At 38.6% G+C, this 24,094-nt stretch overlaps 2 protein-coding genes across 3 annotated transcripts in view; one reads left to right on the top strand and one right to left on the bottom strand.

Annotated features, from left to right (window-relative positions):
• ZFC3H1 (zinc finger C3H1-type containing) overlaps nucleotides 1-10,750 on the bottom strand; it is a 65,312-nt gene extending 54,562 nt beyond the window's left edge. For both annotated transcript variants that reach the window (XM_036759420.1, XM_036759421.1), the window contains exons 1-2: nucleotides 9,993-10,750; nucleotides 171-587 (exon numbers count right to left, since the gene is read on the bottom strand). In XM_036759420.1, coding sequence (XP_036615315.1) covers nucleotides 171-587; nucleotides 9,993-10,620 — 1,045 coding nt within the window. In that variant the 5' untranslated portion in view covers nucleotides 10,621-10,750. The remainder of the gene's footprint in view (nucleotides 1-170; nucleotides 588-9,992) is intronic.
• A 528-nt stretch (nucleotides 10,751-11,278) lies between these two features.
• THAP2 (THAP domain containing 2) lies at nucleotides 11,279-23,767 on the top strand. Its single transcript, XM_036761970.1, has 3 exons — nucleotides 11,279-11,525; nucleotides 14,987-15,182; nucleotides 20,007-23,767. Exons 1-3 carry the CDS (start codon nucleotides 11,437-11,439, stop codon nucleotides 20,379-20,381), a joined length of 660 nt encoding a protein of 219 aa, XP_036617865.1. The 5' UTR covers nucleotides 11,279-11,436; the 3' UTR covers nucleotides 20,382-23,767.
• Nucleotides 23,768-24,094: the final 327 nt, after the last annotated feature.

Here is a 24,094-nt window from a genome sequence, read left to right as displayed (position 1 = left end):
TGTTGATGAATCCCTAAGAATTTAGCTAGGCTGGTCCTCTTAACAAATATGCAACCCTTCATTTGCATAACATTACATGAGGTGAATCAAACCTTTGATTTTTGTAAAGTAAAATAACAAAAAATTACATCAGAGTGGTACCATACAAATGAAATATTCAATTCAGTTACCTTGACTGGATTCTGTAGGTTCTGATTTTAGGCAAAGCTGTTTTGTTCCATCTTTAACTTTTTTCAATCTGTTTTTATCTCCTGGTAAAGTCAATTTCTGCCTGAGAGGTTTCAGTTCAAATGCCTGAAAAGTTTTAACCTGTTTTTTCTCCTCAGGAGGTATTTCTTTTACTGGGTCCTTTATAATACTGACATTCTCTGTAGTTATTTGGTCCTCAGAATTCAATATTTTAGCATCATCTTGCAAATTTTCTTCTTTGTTACTCAAAGCCAGTTTTTCATCCTTATTGATACATTCAAGTTCCAACTGAATTTGCTTATATTTCAAAAGCAAGTCTTCAAAACTTTCTTCCCCACAGTTTTCATTTTTGGATGAGTAACTCTGTTTTCTTGATGGAGACCTTCCAAAACTTTTAGCTGAACAGTCCGTTAAGAAAAATTGGTTCAACAGATTTTTTTCCCATAATTCTACTTAAGAAAAATACTTAACTTTCAAGTGAATTCTTCCTTTTTGCTGGAGTTCTTCAATTATATTTTGCATGAAACAAGAATTCTAAAATTCTTAAAAGGTTTTGTGATCCCTAAAAATATTAATTCAACATATACGAATTAAGTAGCTGTAATATTCCAGGTAACGTGCTAGGCACTGGGGATACCAAGATGAAAAAGACATAGTCCCCCACCTTAAAAGAACTATTGGTTGTAAGGCAGCCACAGTACACAAATAAGTATGACATGAGGCAGAATGGGGGAGCAAGGCAGAGATCCAGAAACAATACTGTAAGAAAATCTGAGGGAGAGAGATCACTTTCAGCTGGGAACAACAGGGAAGGCTTCGTGGAAGAAGTGGCAGCTGAGCAGGCCCTTAAAGAAAAGGAGGGAATGCTTTCAAGGCATAGTATATAACCTGCTGGAAAAGTACAGCATGAGATCAATGACCAGATAAAGAACATAATCATTATCAACCCCTACTTCCACCATTTAATAAATGTTTGATGAAACCTCCGTCAAACTACTAGAGTCAAAGCTTAAACATTAATGATTGCTATCTGAAAATAATCCACCTGGTTATGTTAGCGTACTAGCCCTAGTATCAGTGGCAAGTTAATGGAGCCCCATTAGAGGCATACCATTAACATGAAAACAGAAAAATGGTTCTTAGGCCCCTCTACAGATAATCCCCAACACAACCTGTTAGACATGCAAATAATCAAGAAATAACCTATCTTTTCTGTCTTTGTCTCAAAAGTGAGAATTTTAGTAATTGGTTTTTAAGACACAGATTGAATACTACTTAAAAGTGGGAAGGCAGTAAGCCTCGAATTAGGAGATCTCAAATTATACTATAAAAGCAGTAATTATCAAAACTATTCAGTACTAGTTAAAAAAGAGAAAGGACAAGACCCAGAAGAAACTAAGCATGGTAGCAGTGTTCAATAAAACCAAAAATCCAACTACTGGGATGAGGATTCATAATTCAGCAAAATCTGCTAAGAAAACGGGAAAAAAGTCAGGTAGAAACTAGGTTTGGGACAACTCACACCATGATAGCAGAATAAGCTCCAAATGGATACATGACCTAGCTATTAAAGGTCAGGTCACAAACAACTTAGAAGAACAGAGAAAAGGATTCCTTTAGCAACTGTGGATAGGGAAAGAGTTCTTGATTAAACAGAGAGATAAAATGAACAATTTTTACTGCACAAAATTGAAGTTTTTGACAAAATCAATGCAGTTAGAATTAGCAGGGAAATGATTAACTGAGAGGGAAAGTTTTGAAGCAAATTTCTCTGATAAATCTAACATTAGATATAACAGGGAATTTATACAAATACATAATGAGCCATTCCACAATTGATAAATGGTCAAAAGATATAATTAAGCAATTCTCAAAGAAGGCAAATTATCACCAACCGTATTAAAAATGTTCCAAATCACTAATAAGATAAACGCAAATGACAAATTATTGAAGGGGCTGTGAAAGGACAGGAACACTAAAGTACTGTTAATCCGAGTAAAATGGTGGCACCATTCTGTAAAGCATTTTAGAAATAAACCCAAAAAGTCACTAAATTGTGCATGTCCTCTGATCCAGCAATACCACTATTAGTCATATATCCCATAAAGAGATCAAGGACTGAGGAAAAGGACCAGATATACAAGGGCAAGATACACAGCATTTTGTTGTGGTAGTAGTGGCAAAGAACTGAAAACAAAGTGGATTCCCATCAAATGGGGAATGGCTAAACAAATTATGGCGAATCTGTAATGAAACATTATCTACTTATCAAATATTATAGTTTATATATCAGAAGTGACTAAATGGCTTCAGAGAAACCTGAGAGGACTTATATAAAATGATGCAGAGTGAAGTGAGAACAAGAACAATTTATACAACTTCAATATTGTAAGGAAAAGAACTATAAAAGACATAAAAATTACGATCAATGCAATGACCAACCTTAACTCCAGAAGGATGATGATGAATCATGCTTCCCATCTCTTGGCAGAGAGGTGGACTAAAAGCGCAAACTGAGATACACATTTTCAAACATGGCCAATGTATTGATTTGTTTTGCATGAATCTATTTGTTATAGCAGAGTTTTTATTTTATGGGGGAGAAGGGAGATAGATGTTATGAGGAGGAATAAGGAATAAATAATCATAGTATAATAAGTAATTACTAACAAAAGAAAAAGAGCATCAATGAATCATTTGAAGTACACCAGAAAAAAAAATAAAAGGGCAGAAGGAAGTTCAGAAGGGGACATGAAAAAGAAAAAGCAATACTGGAACTATCAAGTTAAATTTAATATCTACTTGGTGGGGTAAGGAGTTCTATGTAAATCAAGGTTCATGGTGCTATACAAAATCTTTTTTTTTGCATAAGGAAAATTTCCATGTTTGTCAACTTCATAGTAAGGTTATCAAATCTTTAAGACTATCTTGTGCATCCTAAACATTGCTTGTGTTTAGATTTAGAACCAATATAGCCAGAAATGAAACAAACAAAAAACTGAAGATTTTTAAAGGTCATTTTCAAAAGTGATAGCACCATAAAGGCAGTACTCATTTTTCATTCCGAAATTTTTCTCCCCATAAAAAAATCCTTAAAAGTCAAAGTAATTTTCGATACCTTGTCAACCATCAACTTGATTCTTGCTTTTAAATGGAACAAAGTGTCAAATATTTCTTATAAAATGCTGCTGAAATGTTGTTTGCAAGTCATTTATTGGTTCAGTTATGACTTAAACCTAAGCCTCAGTTTCCTCTTATGTAAAAGAACTAATGGCAATGCTTTATGATACATATAACATATTTCCTATATCACAGATATATATTTCATATATGATATATATATATATATATATATATATATATATATATATATATCATCAGCTACCATTAGTCATTGTTCCAGAACCAAAGTAAAAAAATAAATCCAATAAACCAAACAAGACTGAAGGAAAAGAAAGAAAAGGGGGAGGGAAGGGAAGAACAGGCATTACCCAGATTAAGAAAATGCTGAAAAAAATAAGGGGCTAATGCTAAGCCTATGAAATATTGTTTTCCTCTACAGCAACCAAATTAAATACTGAAAACATTTGGTGAATAAATGAATAAGCCTTCTAAAGCCACCTATGTAACTGATACTCCAAATCCTCAATTTGGGCATCTTGAAATTGGTAGTTCAAACAAGAAATAAATGACGTGTTGTTCCAACAACTCAAAAGGACATTAACAAGTTCCCAATTTGCACTGGAATTGTTTCACACTGATACAGTGCCTTGATCAAAGTCAATCCATGCTTGGTTTCATAATCCCAGGCAGCCAAATGCCTGCCTACCACAGGCAATTTTTTTTAAACCTGCAAATACAAGGGAGTATAGAAAGATCTCTTCATACATAAAGCCAATCAGAATTAGATTACAGCTGGATGAGACCTTAGAAAGATTCCAAAACCCTCATTTTTACAGGTGAGGAAAGTGAGGCACATTAAGCAGTTTAGTGTCTTGCCCAGGTTCCCGCAGCTGGTACTAACAAGGCACACACACACAAATTTCAAAGGTATCAAAACTTGGAAAAGGACATGAACTTTTTTTTTCTTGGCCTCTACTTTTTCAAAGGCTAAGGGTTTAGTTAATTGCTTGTGTTCTTTTATTTTTGAAAGAAGCATCTATCTACTTTAAATAAGATCTGAAAACAAGTCTTACTAAAAGAAACACTGTCTGTCAATTAGCATTTACCAAACATCTACTATGTGCCTGGCCCTGGGCTAAGAGCTAGGGACACAAAGGTAAAAAAGACATTCCCTGCTCTCAAGGAGCTCAGTCTGATGGGGGAAATAACATTCAAACAACCATGTACATATAAACAACTGAGGTACCTCAGAGAAAAGGCCGTAATAGGGATTAAGGAGGACTGGGAAGACAGGACTTGAAGTTGAGACCAGAAAGAAGCCAGGAAAACCTCAAGGGTGAGATGAGGGGAGGCATTCCAGGCATGGGAGAACATAAGAAATGATCAGAGAAGGGAGATGGAAGATCATATGCAAGGTACCACAAGGAGGTCAGTGTTGCAGGATCACAAGGGGAAGGGAATGCAGCATGAGAATTCTGTAATCTCATCCAATTAATATCCAAAACACCTCAAGCCATTCTTAATCCTTGTGTGACATTGGGAAAGCAAGTTAACTTCACTAGGCCTCATTTTAAAGAACTAGACTCAATCTGAGGTCCCTCTCAGCCCTAAACTGAGGACCAAAAGACAAGTAAAATGAAAGAAAAAGTACACTGTGAAAACAGTGGAAATATCCACTTTGTATCTATGGAAGTAAACCATAAACACTATTGCAATCTTTTTTCATACAATCTTTGCAGAATGAAAGGCCTTTAATGTATTTAAATAAAACAATGATAACCTCTAAATATAATACTAAGGATGTTCAAGAATCCAAGAATTGGTTTAGGTATTCCCTTCACCAACAGAAGATTGTAACCCCTTTGAAACTAGTCTAGGACTGCCACATCCAAAAACTCCATCACCTTGCAGCCACCCAGGCAAGGTACCTCTCCAGACTTGGCCAGGCTGTCCCCAGAGGACAAACTCATAATTCTGACAACCTGAAAACTATGCCTCTTGGTAGGACCTACCGGTGCTTCTCTTCCACTTAGACTTAAGAACCTAGGGTCAACTCCAAGCCACAAGGTGGACTTTGGTAGAGTAGGAATATGATGGGCTAATGTGAATGGTTTACTATTCAATTTTTGATTGCTTATTTCACAAAGGTGATTAGGAACTGTGTTCCTTTTCAAACACACATACAAATTCCATTTCTAAGAGAGGTTATCGATACTTCACCAGTAGAGAAATACAAAAGAAAACCAAACCTAAGAATGTAAAATCTTCCTTTAGGTACAGCATCTATGAAAAGAACAGTTGTAGCAAAAGCAACAGAAACAGCTCTGTTGTTCTAAATATATAATATATATTTTAATATATTAAATTTAATGTTAAATATATAATACTAAATAAATTTAATATTAAATATACATTTTAAAGATAATCTCAGCTCACATACTTGATTTTCTTAAAAAAAAGGAATCTTATCCATTCTGAGTAGTTTCTACTATTAAAGCAATACTGAACAGTAAAATATCCTTCTCCTTTTCATATTTCCTCAAACTGGATGTATTAACTACATAATAGCTGAAAAGGGGCGGAGGAATACATCTTTTTTAATATATAAAAAGTTAATTCCCTAACCCCTTTGAAATGACAAAGTACTGTATTTTCAATAAAGTCTCTGGGGAAAGACGGGAGAGGGGTGTAATTCTATATAAATATTAAGTTAATGTTCTTCAGCTTTTGAGGAATATCTCTATCATGTCAATTGTATCACTTATTCCTACCCACACGTATAGAAAGGAACCCTATATCTTATAAAGACAGTTTCTGCCTCTGGAAGGTGCTCATTAAAATAAAGCTATCCTCCCAGGTCAATGAACCACCTCCAATGACAAGCAACGTGCTATCATTTACCTAAGATTAAGGTCTCCACTTACTCCACATTACTGGTGGTTCTGGGAACATTGGGTTTTTTGTTTGGGTTTGGGTTTTCTGGGGAGAGTTGTGTGTGGGGTTTTTCTTTTGTTTGGACTGTAAAGCAAAGCACCCTTGAATTCAAAATATTATCTGCAATTAAATCATTTCTGCTATGTAACCAATGCCATTTTTCAATACCTTAGAACATGGAACATTTTTTTCCCTTTTTATCTCAAAGTTGTTTCAACAAGATAATGGGAAAATACTTCTGGCACCAAATACAACTTAGAGCAAGATTTGAAATTTCCTAGGTTTGAGTCCTCTGTCACTTAATACCTGTATAACCTTAACTCTCTGGGCCTCAGTTTCTTTATACATAAAATAAGGAGGCTGAACTAGATCACTTCCAAGGCCCCTTCAAGGTTCTAAGTCTGTGATCCTATGACCCCAAGTCATCATAAAGACCATCAAGATTAAGAAAGAAATTAGCCAGAGGTAGTGAAACCTCAGACAAATCGGTAACAGGACAGTCCACAAAACAGCACTTTTTTTCTTGCTTGTTAGCCAATTCATAAAGCAGTGCCACTACCCTGTTAATCAAGGTTTTGGGTCCAAACTCTTCAATGTATCTTTTTTATACTATTACTTGTAAAGGCCTATACACTTCTATAATTTGAACACAAAAAATAAACGTGGCTGGGTCAGAATTACAGTTTTTCTCTACCTGCTTCCTTTCTGAACACACTAAAACACCAATGACTGTGTAGTCACACTGCAGTAAGTCAGGATTAATTTTCCTTGCAAACTTTTTTTTTCCCCTACATAGAAGCTAAAGTTTCTGAATGTGTCACAGTTTTTCAAACTAATGTCTCTCTATAAAAGGACCTCTGGAGGTCTCTCCTAATCATATCATTCTATTAAATGCACTTGAAGGAAAGCAACATTGCAGAAGCCTTCAAAGAGTGTCATTAAAAAAACAAAGTTCATTAAAAAAAAAAGCTAAATGTTACACACCCACAAATGAATCACTTCACTATGGGATTCATGCCAAGCAGAATGGTTAAAATAAAAATGCTTAGTAAGTTAATCCTATGTAGTTACCATAAAATAAGCTATTCCATAAAGCTTGGTAAAGTTTTAGGTTTTGTTTTTGTTTTTAATTTTAAAGAGTAATGGACTTGGCAAAAGATATGAACAGGAAATTTTCAGAGAAAGAAATTAAAGCTATCAAATTAAATTATATGAAAAAATGTTCTAAATCACTATTGATTAGAAAAAGGCAAATAAAAACACCTCTGAGGTACCACCTCACAACCTATCAGATTGGTTCATATGACAGAAAAGGAAAATGGTAAGTGTTGGAGAAGATGTGGGAAAATTGGAACACTAATTTACTGTTGACGGAGTTGTGTACTGATCCAACCATTCTGGACAGCAATGTGAAACTATGCCCAAAGGGTAGTTGCCCTATGATCCAGCAATACCACTACTAGGTCTGTATCCCATAAAAAAAGAGAAAAGGACCCATATGTACAAAAGTATTCATAGCAGCCCTTTTTGGGGTGGCAAGAATTGGAAATTGAGGGGATGCCCATCAATTGGAGAAAGGCTGAATAAGCTGTGGAATATGAACCTAATGGAATATTATGCAATAAGAAATAATGAACAGACAGATTCCAGAAAAATCTGGAGACTTACATGAACTGATGCTTAGTGAAGTGAGCAGAACCAGGAGAAAATTGTACACAGCAATAGCAACACTGTATGATGATTAACTATGATAGACTTAGCTCTTCTCAGCAATACAATGATCAAAGACAATTCCAAAAGACACATAATGGAAAATGCTATCCACATCCAGAGAAAGAACTATGAAGTCTGAATGCAGATGGAAACATACTATTTTCACTTTCTTTTTGTTCTTTCTCGTGGCTTTTCCCTTTTTGTTCTGATTCTTCTCTTACAACATGACTAACATGGAAATATGTTTAACATAATTGTACACATATAATTTGTATCATCTGATTTGTATCATCTGATGCTTGCTGTCTTGGGGAAGGCGAGGGAGAAAAACTTGGAACTCAAAATTTTACAAAAATGAATGTTGAAAACATTACATTGCATGTAATTGGGAAAAAAAGTAAAATACAATAAAGAGGGGGAAAAAAAGAGTAATGGACCTGGAATCTGATCTAATTTCTAATTGAAAAAAATATTAGTCTGCTACTTTCTGCCTTGAACCAAGGTAAGTTCTTAACCTGGAGCCAATGATTTTTTTTAAAAATATTTTGGTAACTGTTTCCACATAATTGGTTTTCTTTACAATCATGTGTATTTTATTTTACAAATTTAAAAAGTTTTTAGTGTTCTGAGAAGGGGTCCAGGGGCTTCACAATAAAAGTTAAGAACCCCTCTGAGGGGTCTGAACAAAGAGGCAAATTTAGATTGGACTTACGGAAAAATTTCCTAACAATGAGTTGACTCAAGATAGGGTGGACTGCCTATGGAGACATGGCTTTCAAGCAAAGGCCAGATTCTTGAGAGGGGATTTTTGTTTCTATTATCCTGTATACATAGCTTGGTTGCACGTATTTATTTGCTAGATGTATCCACCTCTCCTGATCACCCCAGATTGTAAACTCCTTGAGGGCAGGAATTTGAATTCCCAGCACTTACCAGAGTGCCTAGAACATAGGAGGACCTAAATGTTTACTGATTGACTTAACATACAAGAGGACACCTTAGGCTCCTGGCAACACTGACATTATATGACACTCTAAGCCTTAATCTTTCATCTCTATCATACCCCTAATCTTTTCCCAAACTCCAAAACTCCTGCCAGTACTAAATCTTATGATTCTATTTCAAAAGGATGAACACTGATCCTTAAGACCACCAGATTACTCAGTCTGTAATCACACACGGGGTGGTACCTGAAGACAGGAATTTAAAAAAATATATAAAAAGCTTAGTTTTCCATCCCAATCTCTCCCAAGACCTTAGTCAGTAGTCGAATTTAGCAAAAGCACATCCATACTTACCCAGATATGAAGATCTCCCTCTAACAGCAAACACCAAAGGAAAAAAATGGAAGAGGAAAATCAAGAGGACACAATTCCGAATAACAGAGTTCCCTGTAGCTCTTTGTGGAGCATTTTTTTCCCCTTCACTTTTAAAGACACCAAAAAGAGATAGCATTGCCATGACTGTCTTTGGTCTGAGAGAGAGACAGTCAAATGACCATCCTTTTATTAAAATGCTGGGGTTATAAAAAAAATTATCAAATACCCAGAAAAAAAAGAGAGACAGCATTAAATAAAATTACAACTTGAGTTCGGCAAATGGGCGAATTAAAGGGGAATTTTACAATTAAAAGAAGTTCAAAGCAAATACCTGGTGCAAAATTCTTGTTTACTTACTTATGTGTATCGTACTCCTCCAAAAAAAAAGTTCCTCCAGGGCACTGACGGACTTGGGTGGTTTGGAATTTGGGGGAGGGGGGGTGTGGGTTTGTTTGGTCTTTTTATCCCAGTGCCCAGCACAGCCCATGGGCGCCTCTCGCTTGTGGAATGAATTGTAAAAGTAGACAAGTCAATGAATATCCCACAACAATAAAAGATGGCATGGTTATTAGCGGGCTGCTCCTGGGCATTACTTTTCCCAAACCTGGACTTCGGGGACGGAGAGGAAATGGTTGTGAAAAGAGGGGAAGGGGAATCCCAAGAAGGGAGGCCGGGCCAGGCCCCCAGCCCCGAGCACCCCTACGGAAAGGATACAGCTCTTGCGAGGAGAAGGCTCCCTCCAGCTCTGGCCGCCGCTGCCGAAGCCCGATCCCCCTCCTCCGGCGGGGGGCCTGCCGCCAGCCGGCTTGCCGCCCCGGTCGCTGCTGCTGCCTCGCCCGCGGCCCCAGCGGCCCCCGCCGCGGTAGGGCCGGCCTCGAAAGCGGAAGCGGTCCAAGGCGATGTGGCTCCGCTCCCAGAAGGACTGCCGAGGGCTGCCTTCCGACAGAGACGAGCACGACGCCATCCGCATGGGGGGCGGGTGCGAGCGGAACGGCTCCTTGGGCCGGTAGCCGCCGCTGGGACCGCGTAGGGGGCCACGCTCCGAAGGGTGCCGCGAGCGGGACGAGAAACTCCTCGGCGGCTGCTGCGACGAGGCCGACGACGACGACGACGAGCCGCCGCCTCCGCCTCCGCCGCCCGAGCCGGAGCCACCGCCCCGGGGCGGGTGCGGAGGCCTCCGCCGCGGGTACGGCAACCCGCTGCCGCCGCCGCTGCTGCTGCTGCTACTCCTACTGCGGGCCTGGCTGTTGTCATCGTCGCTGATCTCCCCGTCTTCCAGCTCCCCTTCCTCCTTAGGCGAGAGGCCGCTAGGGGCCGGGGCCGCGGCGTCCGGGGCCGCCATCCACGGAGCAGCCTGGACTCACGCCGCACCCCCACCGTCGGGGCAGCCGCCACCCAAAAAGAAACAACTCACCTGCTTCTTTTTCTTTTCTTTCTTTCACTTTCCTTCCTTCTTTCCTTCCTTCCTCACTCACCGGGCCGGCCGGGATTCACCCCCTACCCCGAGGCGGACGCTTTCTACACCAAGGGAGCGCCGTCCTCCAACTTCCCCCACCCCCGCCGCCGCCGGCCACCCAGTTCCCTCTGTGCCCCTTTCGAGATAGATTCCCGGATCTTCCGCCAGGGCCTCGCGAGAAAAGGCAGGCGAGGAAGGAGGCTGGAAGGAGGCAAAGCGGAAGTGCCTTCCCAAGGCACGCGGTTAAGGATGGCTCACGCAGTGATCCATCGGGGCGCGCGGTGCGTGACGGGAGTTGTAGTTTTCATTCCTCTCCTTTTCCTTTCCCGTTATTCGCTCTTTTCCCTCACAAACCCCCTGCAGACCCTGGCTCGGTTCCCATTGGGCGAGTCCTTGGAGGGAGATTCTCGCCCCCGAATCGGCCCTTCTTGGGAGACTTTGGGTGTTTCTTTTTCTCCCCGAGGGAAAGAAAGAGGGGAGAGGGACTGAGAGGGCAGCGGAGGGGGGCGCGGTGGGTGTAGAGGAACGGCGACGCCATCTTGGTGAAGGAGAACAAGGTAGCGAGAACTCCGGGACCGTCAGCCCTGCAGGCTCGAGCCCGCCATCTTATTAAAGGGAAAGAAAACCCAGCTAGAGTAGGGACCTCCCCCCGGGGGTCCCCGGCGCTCCATCCCGCCCCCTACCCGGCTCCGCGTCGGTCGGATGAGGAAAGTAAGAGAGATGCCGACCAACTGCGCTGCGGCGGGCTGTGCCGCGACCTACAACAAGCACATCAACGTCAGCTTCCACAGGTAACAGGTACCGGGCCGGAGGGACTGGGCGGCCGGGAGCCGGGACCGCTCGCGACGGCAGCCTTGGACCCAGCTGCGACCCAGCGGGGCCCCCTTCAGACCCGGGGGCGTAACGTGGGATCCGTTGATAGATTTCAGGAGGACCGTGAACCTGAACGGGCGAGAAATGTCATTTTTCTTTTCACTCGTTGAAATTTAACATTTCTTTAAATTGACAAATTTTTGTAAATACATTATTATATGAAGGGATCCCTAGCTTTACCGGCCTGCCAAAGGGATTCGGGACACACAAAAGGTCAAGAAACCCTTGCCCTGCTTCCCATCCCCTAGAGCATCATCTACTCTCCCATAGGGGACCAGAATCTCCTCTAGCATCCTCAGTTCCGATGGGGGGGGGGGGAAGGGGAAGGCAAAGAGAGGTGTCTAACTTGGTTGGTCCGAAGAAATCATCCCTATCTGGAAAAACAGTTGCTTTCCTATTAAAATTGGGAAATGCCGCATTCCAGAATTGACATCAAAGTTTATTCTTCTGAGGGGTAGCTGCCAATGAAACTTGTGGCAATGTTCTGAATTCAGTTGTTTACCAGAAAAAGCAGAGGTTGGTGTCAGCTCTTCCCTAGGATTAAGAAAGTTAGAATTGTTTCTCTACCAGTTGCTTTAAAATAAACAAAAATCCATCAGTTCTGCCGAAACTCTTGTATCTGTTTTATGCTTATGTTAAGTAGCAAACTTTTTATACAGAGGTACTTTAAAAAGGGCTGTGTACAGTTGGCTATTAAATATATATAATATATATGTGTATATATATATAAAATCTTTTAGGATTTGTATAATATGGCATGACAGGGGTTTTTTTGGGGGGGAGACATTTTTTACCACCCCCACCTTGACTCTTGAGTACCAGCTTGAGACTTGTTTTCCAGCACCAACCACTTTTTTGAGATGCTGGGGTAGGGAGGAACTAAACCTGTGATTTTATCAGCATAGGGAACTCCCAGTGAATAAACTTCCTCCACCAGAGTAGATTTTGGTAGATGCTGCAAATAATACAGGTAATACAATAGTCTTGAAGACATTGAGAAGTCAAGTGACTTGACACAGGGTCGCATAGGCAAGTTAGGGTCAGAGGCAGAACTTGAACCTAGGTCTTCTTGATTCTGATTGAGGTTCTGGGTCCACTACACCGAGCTGCCTCTGTTTTTTCAGTGGATAGGTCTGGAGTCAGGAGCACCTGAATTTGAATTCTGCCGAAGACATTTACTAGCTGTGCCACACTGGGAAAGTCCCTTACCCTCTTTGCCTCAGTTTCCTCATCTGTACAATGAGCTGGAAATGGCAAACCACTCCAATATCTTTGCCAAGAAAACCCCAAATGGGGTCACAAGGAGTCGGACAGGACTGAAATGACTGAACAACCATAATAGATTGTTTAATAAAAATTTGTTGAATTGAATCTATTGAAACTATTTTTTTCAGCATAAAAGTTTAAAGAGAATCCTGATTGTTTCATTCAAACTCTAGTGCTATTCTTCAAAATTTCATTCTAATTCTCAATACTTAAATACTCTCTAGGAGAATGTGGTTTAGTGAATTTAAGACTAGTCTTTGCATTTGGAATACCTGGATTCAAGCCCCAGGCAACTCTCTAAAAAAAAAAAAATAAATTGAAGGTAAATTGCTAATCTGGGAGTTTCTGCTGTAGGAATTACCCCACCTGATGAAATCATTAGTCAGGAAACGAAAACAAAAATGTTCTCCATCAGCATAGATAATGAAAAGAGTTGACTGTGGTCCAGACCTGTCACTTGCCCAGTACAATAATCCCCTTGTAATTTTTAGCGTTAAAGAGTTTCCTGGAATCCTGTGAGATTAAGTGACTTGGTAACAACTGGTAAGTGACCAAGAGACAGGACTCAAACCAAGTTTTCCATATTCCAGGGACAGTCCACAGAGGCACTGTACTTCAGTGCCTCTCAATGTAAAAATTTATTCCATATTCAGACTATCACCGCCATGACCCATATGACTGCGTTTAAGGAACGCAGCCCGGGTCTGGGCTCTATCATTTTAAGATAAGCTACAAAGACAAAGGTTAGAAAAGTAATACACCCATGAGGAAAGGATGACTAACTGTGGGAATTATTTATCTTCAAGGCTTTTTTGATGGGCTGTTGTATAGTTCTGAGTTCTTAGAAAATGACACTCAACATTCCTCAGTGTTTCCTGGGGAAAAGGAGAAATCATTTAGGCATTATTGACATGACCATGAAATACTGGAGTCAGCCTACATTTTCGTCCTTGACCTGATGCTTTCAAAGGGAAATGCAGTTATGAAAGTGATAATGCCTCTAAACTTTTTGGTAAGGAAGAACTACTTTTTCACGTCCCAGAAACCTTGAGATTTGCAAGGGAGTATAGCTACAAGAAGTCAAAGAAGCGCTACCATTCACCTTACTTCTTGCTAGGAAATATGGGAATAATGGGAGAATGGCAATGGCAGCTTTCCAGTGTGGACCCCTCCTCTTCATGATCTCTTCATGTCCCCAATATTTTTGCTCCTCAGATACGGCAGTTTCACTTCTCACTTCTGTACTAGCGAGTCCATAATGATTAGCACTTCCATTAGAGGATGGACACTTAAAGTAAAGTTGAGATCAAATTAATCGCATCTAGGTGATGTTTACCTGATTTCCAGATCAATAATCTCTCCAATATCCTGTTGATTTTTTTTCTGAACAATGTAGAGACACAGAAAGACATCCCTTATGTATATTTATCTATGTGTTTGTCAGTAAATTTTTACTGAGCACCCTCAGAATAAATAGCATATTATAAGAACAAGATTTTTCTTTATTGGAATTTAAACTCTAATTAGACCTAGATATTTCTATTATGTTTCACGAGAATTGTGATTTCTACTGGGATGATCAGTAATGACAAAGTATTGATTTCCACAATTACAAATATATACAAACTAACTGGAAACTAAAATACACATGTTAGAGATTGAGGCATTTTTACCTAAGCTTTCTTGACAAAATGATTGTGTCCGTTTTGTCTTTACCATTTATACCAGCAACAGTACATGGCATAGCTAAATTATCCTAATATAATAGTTCTATGCACTTAAAAATGAATGTGATTGAAACTATTTTAGACTGGGAAAAAAATTCACTTTTTTGTACATTCTAGAGATTGTGTTGAGGAGGATCTATTCTGCCAAATCACAGAAACCACTTAAATCACTCCTACATTGATGTTGCTATTTATTTGCTCTTATGAAAATGAACATGAATTATTTTCATTAGAGTGTGTAAATCACTTCAGTGTCAATATTTTAGGCAGATATTTAAATGTAATCAACATTGTTTATTTTTAAATTATCTTTAACCACTAGAATTGTCTGAAATGTTGTGATTTCTCCAAATCAGTTGGCATTCGAGATGTATGTTGTTCCTTAGGTTTCCCTTAGACCCCCAAAGAAGAAAGGAATGGATTCGTCTGGTTAGGCGCAAAAATTTTGTGCCAGGGAAACATACTTTTCTTTGCTCAAAACACTTTGAAGCCTCCTGTTTCGACTTAACTGGACAAACAAGACGACTTAAAATGGATGCTGTACCAACAATTTTTGATTTCTGTACTCAACTAAAACCAATGGTAGGCGATAATATTCCTTTCTTTTTTCCCTTTTCTCCCTCCCTCTACTCCCCATTTTTGTCATCTCTCTGACAGAGACTGTCCTTTACATAAGAAAGCAAGACTATCTTGAACTCCATATATGATTAAAAAAGTTGTCCTTAGTGTTCCTCCTACCTGTCAAATGTCATTTTTAGAGTTAGAAAAGAGCTTGAAAATTATCTAGATCAGAGATGTCAAACACTGAAGGAGTGTTCCCCAGCTGAGGGAACTAGATTAAAATGTAATTGAGAAATATTTAACAAAATAAAAATACAATAGAACATAGATAATGTTAATACGTGATTTTCTAATTCAGGTCCTGTTTAGTGGCTTCGGTTTCTATTTGAGTTTGATCCCACTGATCTAGATAAGCTTCCTCATTTTATAAATGAATACTGAGACCCTGGGAAGTTAAGTAAGTGGCCAGGCACTTAGGGCCTGCAGCTAGTTGGAGTCAAGTTGCAGACCTAACCTGACAGAGGTTCTTAACTTGGGAGCAATGAATTTTTTTTTATTTATTGACAACTGTATTTAAATATAATTGGTTTCCTTTGCATCCTTATGTATTTGATTTTTTTTTAATGTTGAAAAACATTAATCTAGGAAGGGTCCATAGGTTTTACCAGACTGTCAGAGGGGTCCATGACACAAAAAAGTTAAGAACCTCTGGACTGAAAAAAATCACCTTTCTCCCCAACACATATTCTTTGATCCAGGGACACTGGCCTTCTGGCTGTTCCATAAACAAGATACTCCATCTCTCAGCTCTGGACATTTTCTCTGGCTGTCCCCCAAGCCTGTAATGCTTTCTCTCCTCCATTCTGACTACTGACCTCCCTGGCTTCCTGTAAGTCCCAACTAAAATCCCACCTCGTACAAGAAGCCTTCCCCAACTCCTCTTAACCCCAGTGATTTCTGTCTCTTTATTATTTGCTATTTATTCCATATATATATAGCTTGCTTTGCATTTTTTTTTTTGCTTATTGTTTCCCCATTAGACTGTAAGCTCCTCGAAGGCAGGGACTCTCTTTTGCCTCTTTTTGGATCCCCAGCACTTAGGATTGTACTTGACACATAGTAGGTGCTTAATAAATGTTTATCGAATAGGTAAAGATACAGAATATTAGAACTGATTGAAGGTCTTTTGACTTATAGTCAGGAACATTTTCCACTTTCCAGATTTCATTGTACTTCATATCATTTGAATCAAGACAATAGCTTTGAAATCATGTGATATGTATATTTCTGTGATATAATTTTACTTTGTTAATACTTGGGAAGCTATTTCAGTAGTAAAATGGTGAGGGTCTGAACTAGGAGGTCAAAGGTAAGAAATAGAAAAGACCAGGAGTGGGGAACCTGTAGCCTCTAAGCCACATGTAGCCCTCTAGGTCCTCAAGTGTGGCCCTTTGACTGAATCTAAACTTCACAGAACAAATCAAAGGCCTCACCCAAGGACCTAGAAGGCCACGTGTGGCCTGGAAGCCATAGGTTCCCCACCCCTGGACTAGACTAAGAGGAGACATTACCAAAGAATAATTAATGGATGTGTTAAAGCAGAAATGGGCCTCTTCTGAGTGCCACTGGAAACAAATTAAAATGTACTTAGGAAACACTTAACAAAATAAATGAAAAACATAGTCTTTATGGGACCTGCCTTCCAGCTTAGTGACCTGTTTCTGTTTGAGTTTGACACTACTAATTTATCCTGTTCTTAAAAATAACGTATAATAAAGCATTCATAGATTGTTACCCAGCCTTTACTTCCCAAAATAGTAAACAATGTGCCATTGGAAGATTTTTTTGGTATAAAATTTTCTTCAGTATCTGCTTATGAGTACACACAGTACAGAACAAGCAAAATGCAGTTTGGGCCCTGGAGACCCAGTCATTTTGACAAGAAAAGAAAGAAATATTCAGTGTTACTATATCTTGGATTGTCCTTTTGTAGAATCTCAGAGTGTCTGAACTGTCGGTCTAGACTAGAGAGGGTGGAGGATACATTTTGTCCTCTTGAGTTGTCTCTAAGGCCTAAGGATGGCATGAACATGGACAAAGACATCCATTTAGAAACAATGAACTGATTGCCTCCCCTGCTCAAAAGGCTCAGAACCTGGGGTAGAAAAAGCCTAAACTGGCCTATTATGATTGAAAGTACTCCAACCAAACCATGAAATAAATTAGTGTAGAGAAACCAGTCTCCATCCCAGCAAACATTCAGTTTTCACAAATCCAGGAGAATGTTAAAAATAAAGCACCAGAGTCACAGGAACTATTCATAGCAGAAATTCAGAAGTAAGAACTGCTTGTGTAGAGTTCTGTGTGACAGGGATTAAATTCACCAAGTCTGGGGGTCTTAGTCAGACCTCCTCAGTAAGTCGGTGTTTTCTGTATTTGCTCAACACTTTGAAGGACATTGAGCAACACTGGCTGGGTAAGGGGATAGATAGTTGTCCCTCCAGGCCTCTAATGGCCCCTGCACTGAATGTCTCAGGCTAACTCTAAAACTAAGTTGAAGGACATTTGCAGAGCTGCAGTGATTGAAGGAGCTTCCTCACAGAAAATTTTGTACACTAGTGAAATTTTAGGTCCAGCCAAAAAATAAATGGACACTAAGTTCAGAAAATGGAACTTCTTTTGTTTCAAGCTTCTTCTGTTCTCTAATTCCATCTGCTTCTCAAATTAAGGATTCTGCTATTTCTTAGTTTTAGCTAAGCTTTATAAGGAACTCCTTATAGCACCATTTCTAACAAATTTTAAAACATTTAAAAATTTGTAATTGTGTACACTGTATTTTAAATATACCAAATATAATAATTTTGTGAATAAAACAAAATATATTTTTATGTTCCTGAACGATATGACCTTGGACTTTAAGGCTCTAAATTATGTGTATGTATACATATGTACGTACACACACACACACACACACACACACACACACTCTCTTCTTCTTCAAAATTCCATTTTCCCCCAAAAGGAAAACTGGCTTTTCCCCCCATGAGTTAAGAACTTCAATCACTTAGTATGCCCACATTTAGCAGGTGAAAGGAGAAAGTGGATTCAGGGAAGAAGCAGGCACACAGGAGAAGAAACAAAAAGTACATTGTCTTGGAAGCTGAGGACTGGGTGATGCACAATGAAATGCTTCCTAGATTGAGGGCCACAAAGACCAAGAAGGCTGTGGGCAGGCCCCTGGGGACTTTCCAGAGAAACCTTTAAGGAAAGTGATGGAAACAGAAACCTGTTTGGCCCCCAGGGGCCAGGAGCAAGTGGAGGAACTGGGTAGAGTTCATTCTTTTAAGAAATTAGAGGGTGGGGAGTTTGAAAGAGAAATGGGTCAGTAACAAGGCAAAGTTTTTATCAAGAAATTTTGTTCTTCCAGACATACTGATTTACCAATAAGACATGATTACATAGGAATATAGACTGACCCTGTAATTTCATTGGTATAGAAAAGTCCTGGGTAAGGAAGCTGTCTCTACCAATGTAGGTCAGCACCTTAGTTATTGACTATTAGTCAACAAACATTTAACAAATGAACGAACGAATAAAGAAAGAGAGTGAGCCTGCTATGTATCAGGCACTGTGCTAAACATTGGAGATACAAAGAAAGGCAAAAAACAGGCCCTGTCCTTGAGTTCACAATCTAATGGGGGAGACAACATGCAAGCAATGATGGAGTATCGAGGAGAAGAGGGTGATTGACAGAGTCAGAAGCTGCTCAAGAAGGATAAGGATTGAGAAAAGGCCATTAGATTTGGCAATTAGGAGATCTTTAGTAACTTTGGAGAGAACAGTTTCAGTTGAATGATGAAGTAGGAAGCCAGACTGCTGACATAAGAGAGTGAGAGGGAAGGAAGTGGAGGAGATATGGACAATAGCTGGTGGAGCCCTTTGACTGAATCCAAACTTCACACAAAGGGCCACCCCTGCTCTAGGCAAATGGCCTCAATTTCTTCAGTAAAATATGAGAGTGGGGGAGAAGAAGCCTTGGGAGGTTTAAGGAGAGATGAAAAGGTTTAGAAGAGTTAGTTAGGGATATGTAGAAGGATTACCTTGCTGCAGTGACAGCAACACCTCAAAGTTTATAGGCAGAGGGCTGAAGAGACCAACCGACATAGCCCAAGGCCAAAGGCCAGTAGGAAGTAGGAAGGGAATCTGGAGCTGGGGAGAGGGGCCCATTCTCCCTCAGACTGAGTGGAAGAGAAGAAAACATGATTGAGAGCCATTCAAATGTTTGGAGATTTGTGCACTGCTTTTCTCAGGTTATTAGTTGGGTTTATTATGGTTATATATGGTTATATGGTTATTAGTTAGGTTTATTACACTTAACCCGATGTTAAAATAATATTCTTATCTGTTAAAAGAGATTAATCATGACCTCTCCCATGGAAATTCTAGGCTTGCAATGATTATAGTGGTTAGGTTTATTAAACTTAAAGTAAGCTTAAAAATAACCCAGTTTTTGTAATAATAATATTTAAAATATTCCTAAAGTAAGCATTATTTTTATACACATATCATATGGGTCCATGTATTTAAAAGGGGAATAAAAAGATTAAGTGGCTTCTAAAATCTCATTGAATTAATGGGTAATACAAGATTAAAAGTTTGATTATCAGTTCTTCAGTCTGTTGGAAATTTCTATTCATTATATAAACTGTGTCATTTCTGTTTAATGTATACCTTTTTGTGAGGTAAATAGTTTAAAATTATTTCATTCTAGAACTGGGCAAATTTACTTTTGATTTATGAAACTCTGTAATTCATGTGTAACACTCTTCATTTTATTCTGTACAGAAACCCAAGTCAAGAAATCTTCCTAAGAAAAACTCTTGCATCCCAACAGAACCATCTGATACAAAATCCAATGTTAGCTGTCAGCAAGTTCTGCTTGAACACAGCTATGCCTTTAGAAGCCCGATAGAGGCAAAAAAGAGGATAATTCAACTGGAGAAAGAAATAGCAAGCTTAAGAAGAAAGATGAAGAATTGCTTACAGAAAGAACGGAGAGCAACACGAAGATGGTTCAAAATCACATGCTTGGTGAAAAGTTTAGAAGCAAATAACATATTGCCCAGGGGCACATCAGAACACATCTTGCCAGGTGCCTTAAATGATCTTACATTGCAAAACTTCAAAATCCTTATACAGGATCAGCAAGATCAAACATAACAAAGTCCTTAAATGAAGACAGCTCCCAAGCCAAGGAGCCTTCTTTTGATATTAGCCAGAACTGAATTCTTTGCCCAGCCTTCAGTAGATTCGGAAGTAAAAGTTATTTATTGGAATTATGCTAAAAACTATACTCTCGGCATAATTTTATTTGAAATAGCATAATTTTCTGGATATTGCTTATAAAGACTATTACTTATTTTTGTGGAAAAAGTAAACTTCATATGAAAACTTCATTTTAATACAAGCACAAGTGCCTTACAACAACAAATACCTGCTCTAGCTGAAATTTTTCCTACATGAAGAAATCTTATGTTTATAAGTTTATTTATTGGTTTTTTTTTAAGAACCTGTTTTTGAAGGAATGGTCTATGCCAGGTAATATGTTTAGGTCATTTTACGGGCTTACTTTCTGTCAGAAAAGTAATTTTCCTTGTTGAACTGAATTGAAGGAGGGCTTTTGTATCCTAAATATAATGCTGAAATACATTTTCCAAAATTAAATATAGTCTTGGAAAAGTACCAGCCCTTGATTTAAATTGTGGTGAGTACTTGGTGATATATGGTGAATTACTTTGCTTATTATATTGCCTTTACCTTTTTCTTATCTGTTAAAAAGAGATTAATAGTGACCTCTCTCATGGAAATATTAGACTTGCAATGATACACTAATTTAAATGTTAAGTACTGTTTGGCTGTGAAGTGCCATTGAGTTCATCAGATGAGAAGAAGCCAAGCATACCTCAAATCTGCTCAGAAGGGTACTTTGGCACCTTAAATTCCAAGAAACGCACACACACACACACACACACACACCCCCGCCCCGTGAAACATTGGCATTGAGTTCATCACTTGTTTTTTGCCAAAATTATTAAATAATTAGATATTACTGCTTTCTCATAACATATGTTTTTAGTTTTATGCTCTTGTATATTAAACAATTTTTATGTGTGTTAGGATATCAAAGTTGTTTATAAAGTATTTATTTTACTACTTACATAGGTACTCACCTCAGAGCATAGTGGTTTTTTTCCATAAAACACAATGGCTTTTTGATGCAGAGATATACTTAGCCATGTAATGTCTTGACAGCTTATAATTTGTTTTAAAATGGAATCAATTTATAGACCATTAAATCAACATATACACCATGCAATCCAGTATAGACAAGGACTCTCTCCCTCTGACACCTCCATTTTTCTTCAGGATGGCATCATGCTGTGACCTTCATTGCATATGGAAAAAGAGTATTTTAATGATTCTTTTCTAAAACAAAACTATGCATATGATACTCTTTTAAGAACAGTGGTCTAATTGAATCATTCAAAAGGTTTGCCTTATTTCATAAATTATATTTATTCAACATTTTGTATTTCAAGTGAACAAAATCATGGGAAAGTTCATTAACTATTAAATCAAATTTCTTAATCCTCATTCAAATGTATGACATTACACTGTTACTATAGTATAATACTTAACCATAGATGGCTCCACATTTTTTCACATAGAGGGTTTATTTTATGTGAAAAAAGGAAGTCAGACATATCTGGGGGTTTCTTTTTTTAAAAGAATGATATTTGTTTACATTCTAGTAACCATAAAAAGCACTAATTCAATTTTTCACAAAAAACGGTTCTCTGTAATGGAAGATAACTACTCACTTTGACGAAAAGTGTATGCTGGAGAAAACAAATGAATATTTCCTATCAGAATTTGTGTATCCAAGTATGACATTTTTAATAGCAACTCCCAAAATTTAGGCAAAATAGAAGCTCCTTGAGGGCAAGTACTGCTGTTTACCTTTCTGTATGCATAGTATCTTGCACATAGTGGGCACTTAATAAAAATCTATTGAATTAAAGCTGTATGGTACTTAACATCAGTATGTTTTTCAGTAACCTCCAAGAAGGTAGATTTGACAAATGCAAAAGCAAGGAAATAGTTTGTTTTCATTCTTGGTGGACGCTTGTCAAAAATACTCACGGAAAAATTTGTGCGTATTGAAAAATTTTCATCTTTTACATAGGCGTTGTCCAGCGTTAACACGTTAAACATGACTATTGTATTTTGGTCAGGGCCCATCTTTACATCTTTTCAAGAGTTTATCATCAGCAAAAATGATTGTTGACTAGTTTTATGCTTCTAGCTAAAGGTGGTCGCATACTCATTCAAACATGTGTATCTTTTGAAATATTAGCTCACAGTCACAGAAGAACCAAAGTGGTACTCATTCAATTCCTGTCCATTAGTTCCAGTTCACAACAGGTAACTGAAATGACTGCAAAGTTGTTAGCAATGACTCTGGAGAAACGAACACTACAACTACAAACATTAAAACTTTTTGAAAAGATAACCCAATACTGCGCATTATTATTGTATTGTTTGTTAACTCCATTCAGGATCAGCCTCTAGAATTCCCATTCCTACAATGTAGCTGCTCACACAACTTTTCTCTCAGATACCGCGTGTTCCCGTGTAATAGTTTCATTATTTCAGAATCATACATTGGCCCCACTGCCACCTCAAATCAGTCTTGTTAACAAGTCTCCAGTCACAAATAGTTCAGGTTTCATCCTTCAGAAAATCTGTGATTTTATCACTTCTTTCATGCATCAGTGTTTCCACATCTTACTAAACGATCTTCACCAATTACTCTGGTCCAAAAACTTCCCCTGCGGCCAAACCTCCTGAAGGTGGTTCAAGAACTGGATTTAGAGTCAGAGAACCTGGGTTCCAATCCCATCCTTGTCTCTTATTAAATGTGTGATCCTGCAAAAGTCATTTTGTTGCTCATTGTAAAATGTGAGATTGGAATGGATAACTTCTAGAGTTCAGCTCCAAACCTATGATCCTAATACCAGTTTGACCATGTGGCTCCCCTCCTCAATCAACTCCAGTAGCTTCCTGTCGCTTCTATGATATAGTAGGTGCTTAATAGAAGCTTTGTTGATGGATGTTTGATCCTTCAGCCTTTTCTATCTTAGCTAGAATGATCCTCAGATGACTGATTTGAAGTCTGTTGCTGAGCTTACGCTCAAAGCTTTTGCAACGTCTAGTACAATCTTTTAGACGCAATGTTCTGCTGGCATAGTTTTTGAAGACTGGAGCTACCTTCATACTTCATTATCAGAGTAGGATTTTAGTGGTGGGCTCTAGTTCTGTAGCACAGGGACTCTAAAGCATGAAGTCTTGTTTTCCCTCTAAGGTGGTATTTAGATCACCCTCTCTCTTCTCCTATTGCCTGCCCATGTCTCATTTTGGCCATACATCAAAACAGGACTTGAACAAAAATTTAAAATAGTCTTTCATCTCCCCTGTAAAGTGAGACAAGGCACAGTACCCCAGTACCTCTGGTCATGATTATTGTTTGAAAGATCAGTTTTGAGTTTGTCAATGCTTAACTATTAAATTCTATTTAACAATATTAAATTATTCTGGTTTGTTTTTTTTTAAAGCTTGTTCTCTCCTTTAGAGTGCTGACCTATCAGCATTTAGGTTGTAGAATATTTTTGTCCAAAGCATTATTCCGCAATGTTTTAAAACAGTTGCATACCATCAGCATAAAATATATGAAAGTTTTTAATGTGTATTGTTAACTACAACTCCCATCCCTGGCAAAATGAGCTGCCATTCTATTGTTTCCAGAAGATGGAATAACCAAGTATATAGACAGTTGGACAAATACCTTTCTAGATTTGACTTCCACAGGGAAA

Source organism: Trichosurus vulpecula, chromosome 5 (assembly GCF_011100635.1).
Source record: "Trichosurus vulpecula isolate mTriVul1 chromosome 5, mTriVul1.pri, whole genome shotgun sequence".
Lineage (NCBI taxonomy): Eukaryota > Metazoa > Chordata > Mammalia > Diprotodontia > Phalangeridae > Trichosurus > Trichosurus vulpecula.
The sequence above is the reverse complement of the archived record's forward strand: the minus strand, read 5'-3'. Positions and strand labels throughout refer to the sequence as shown.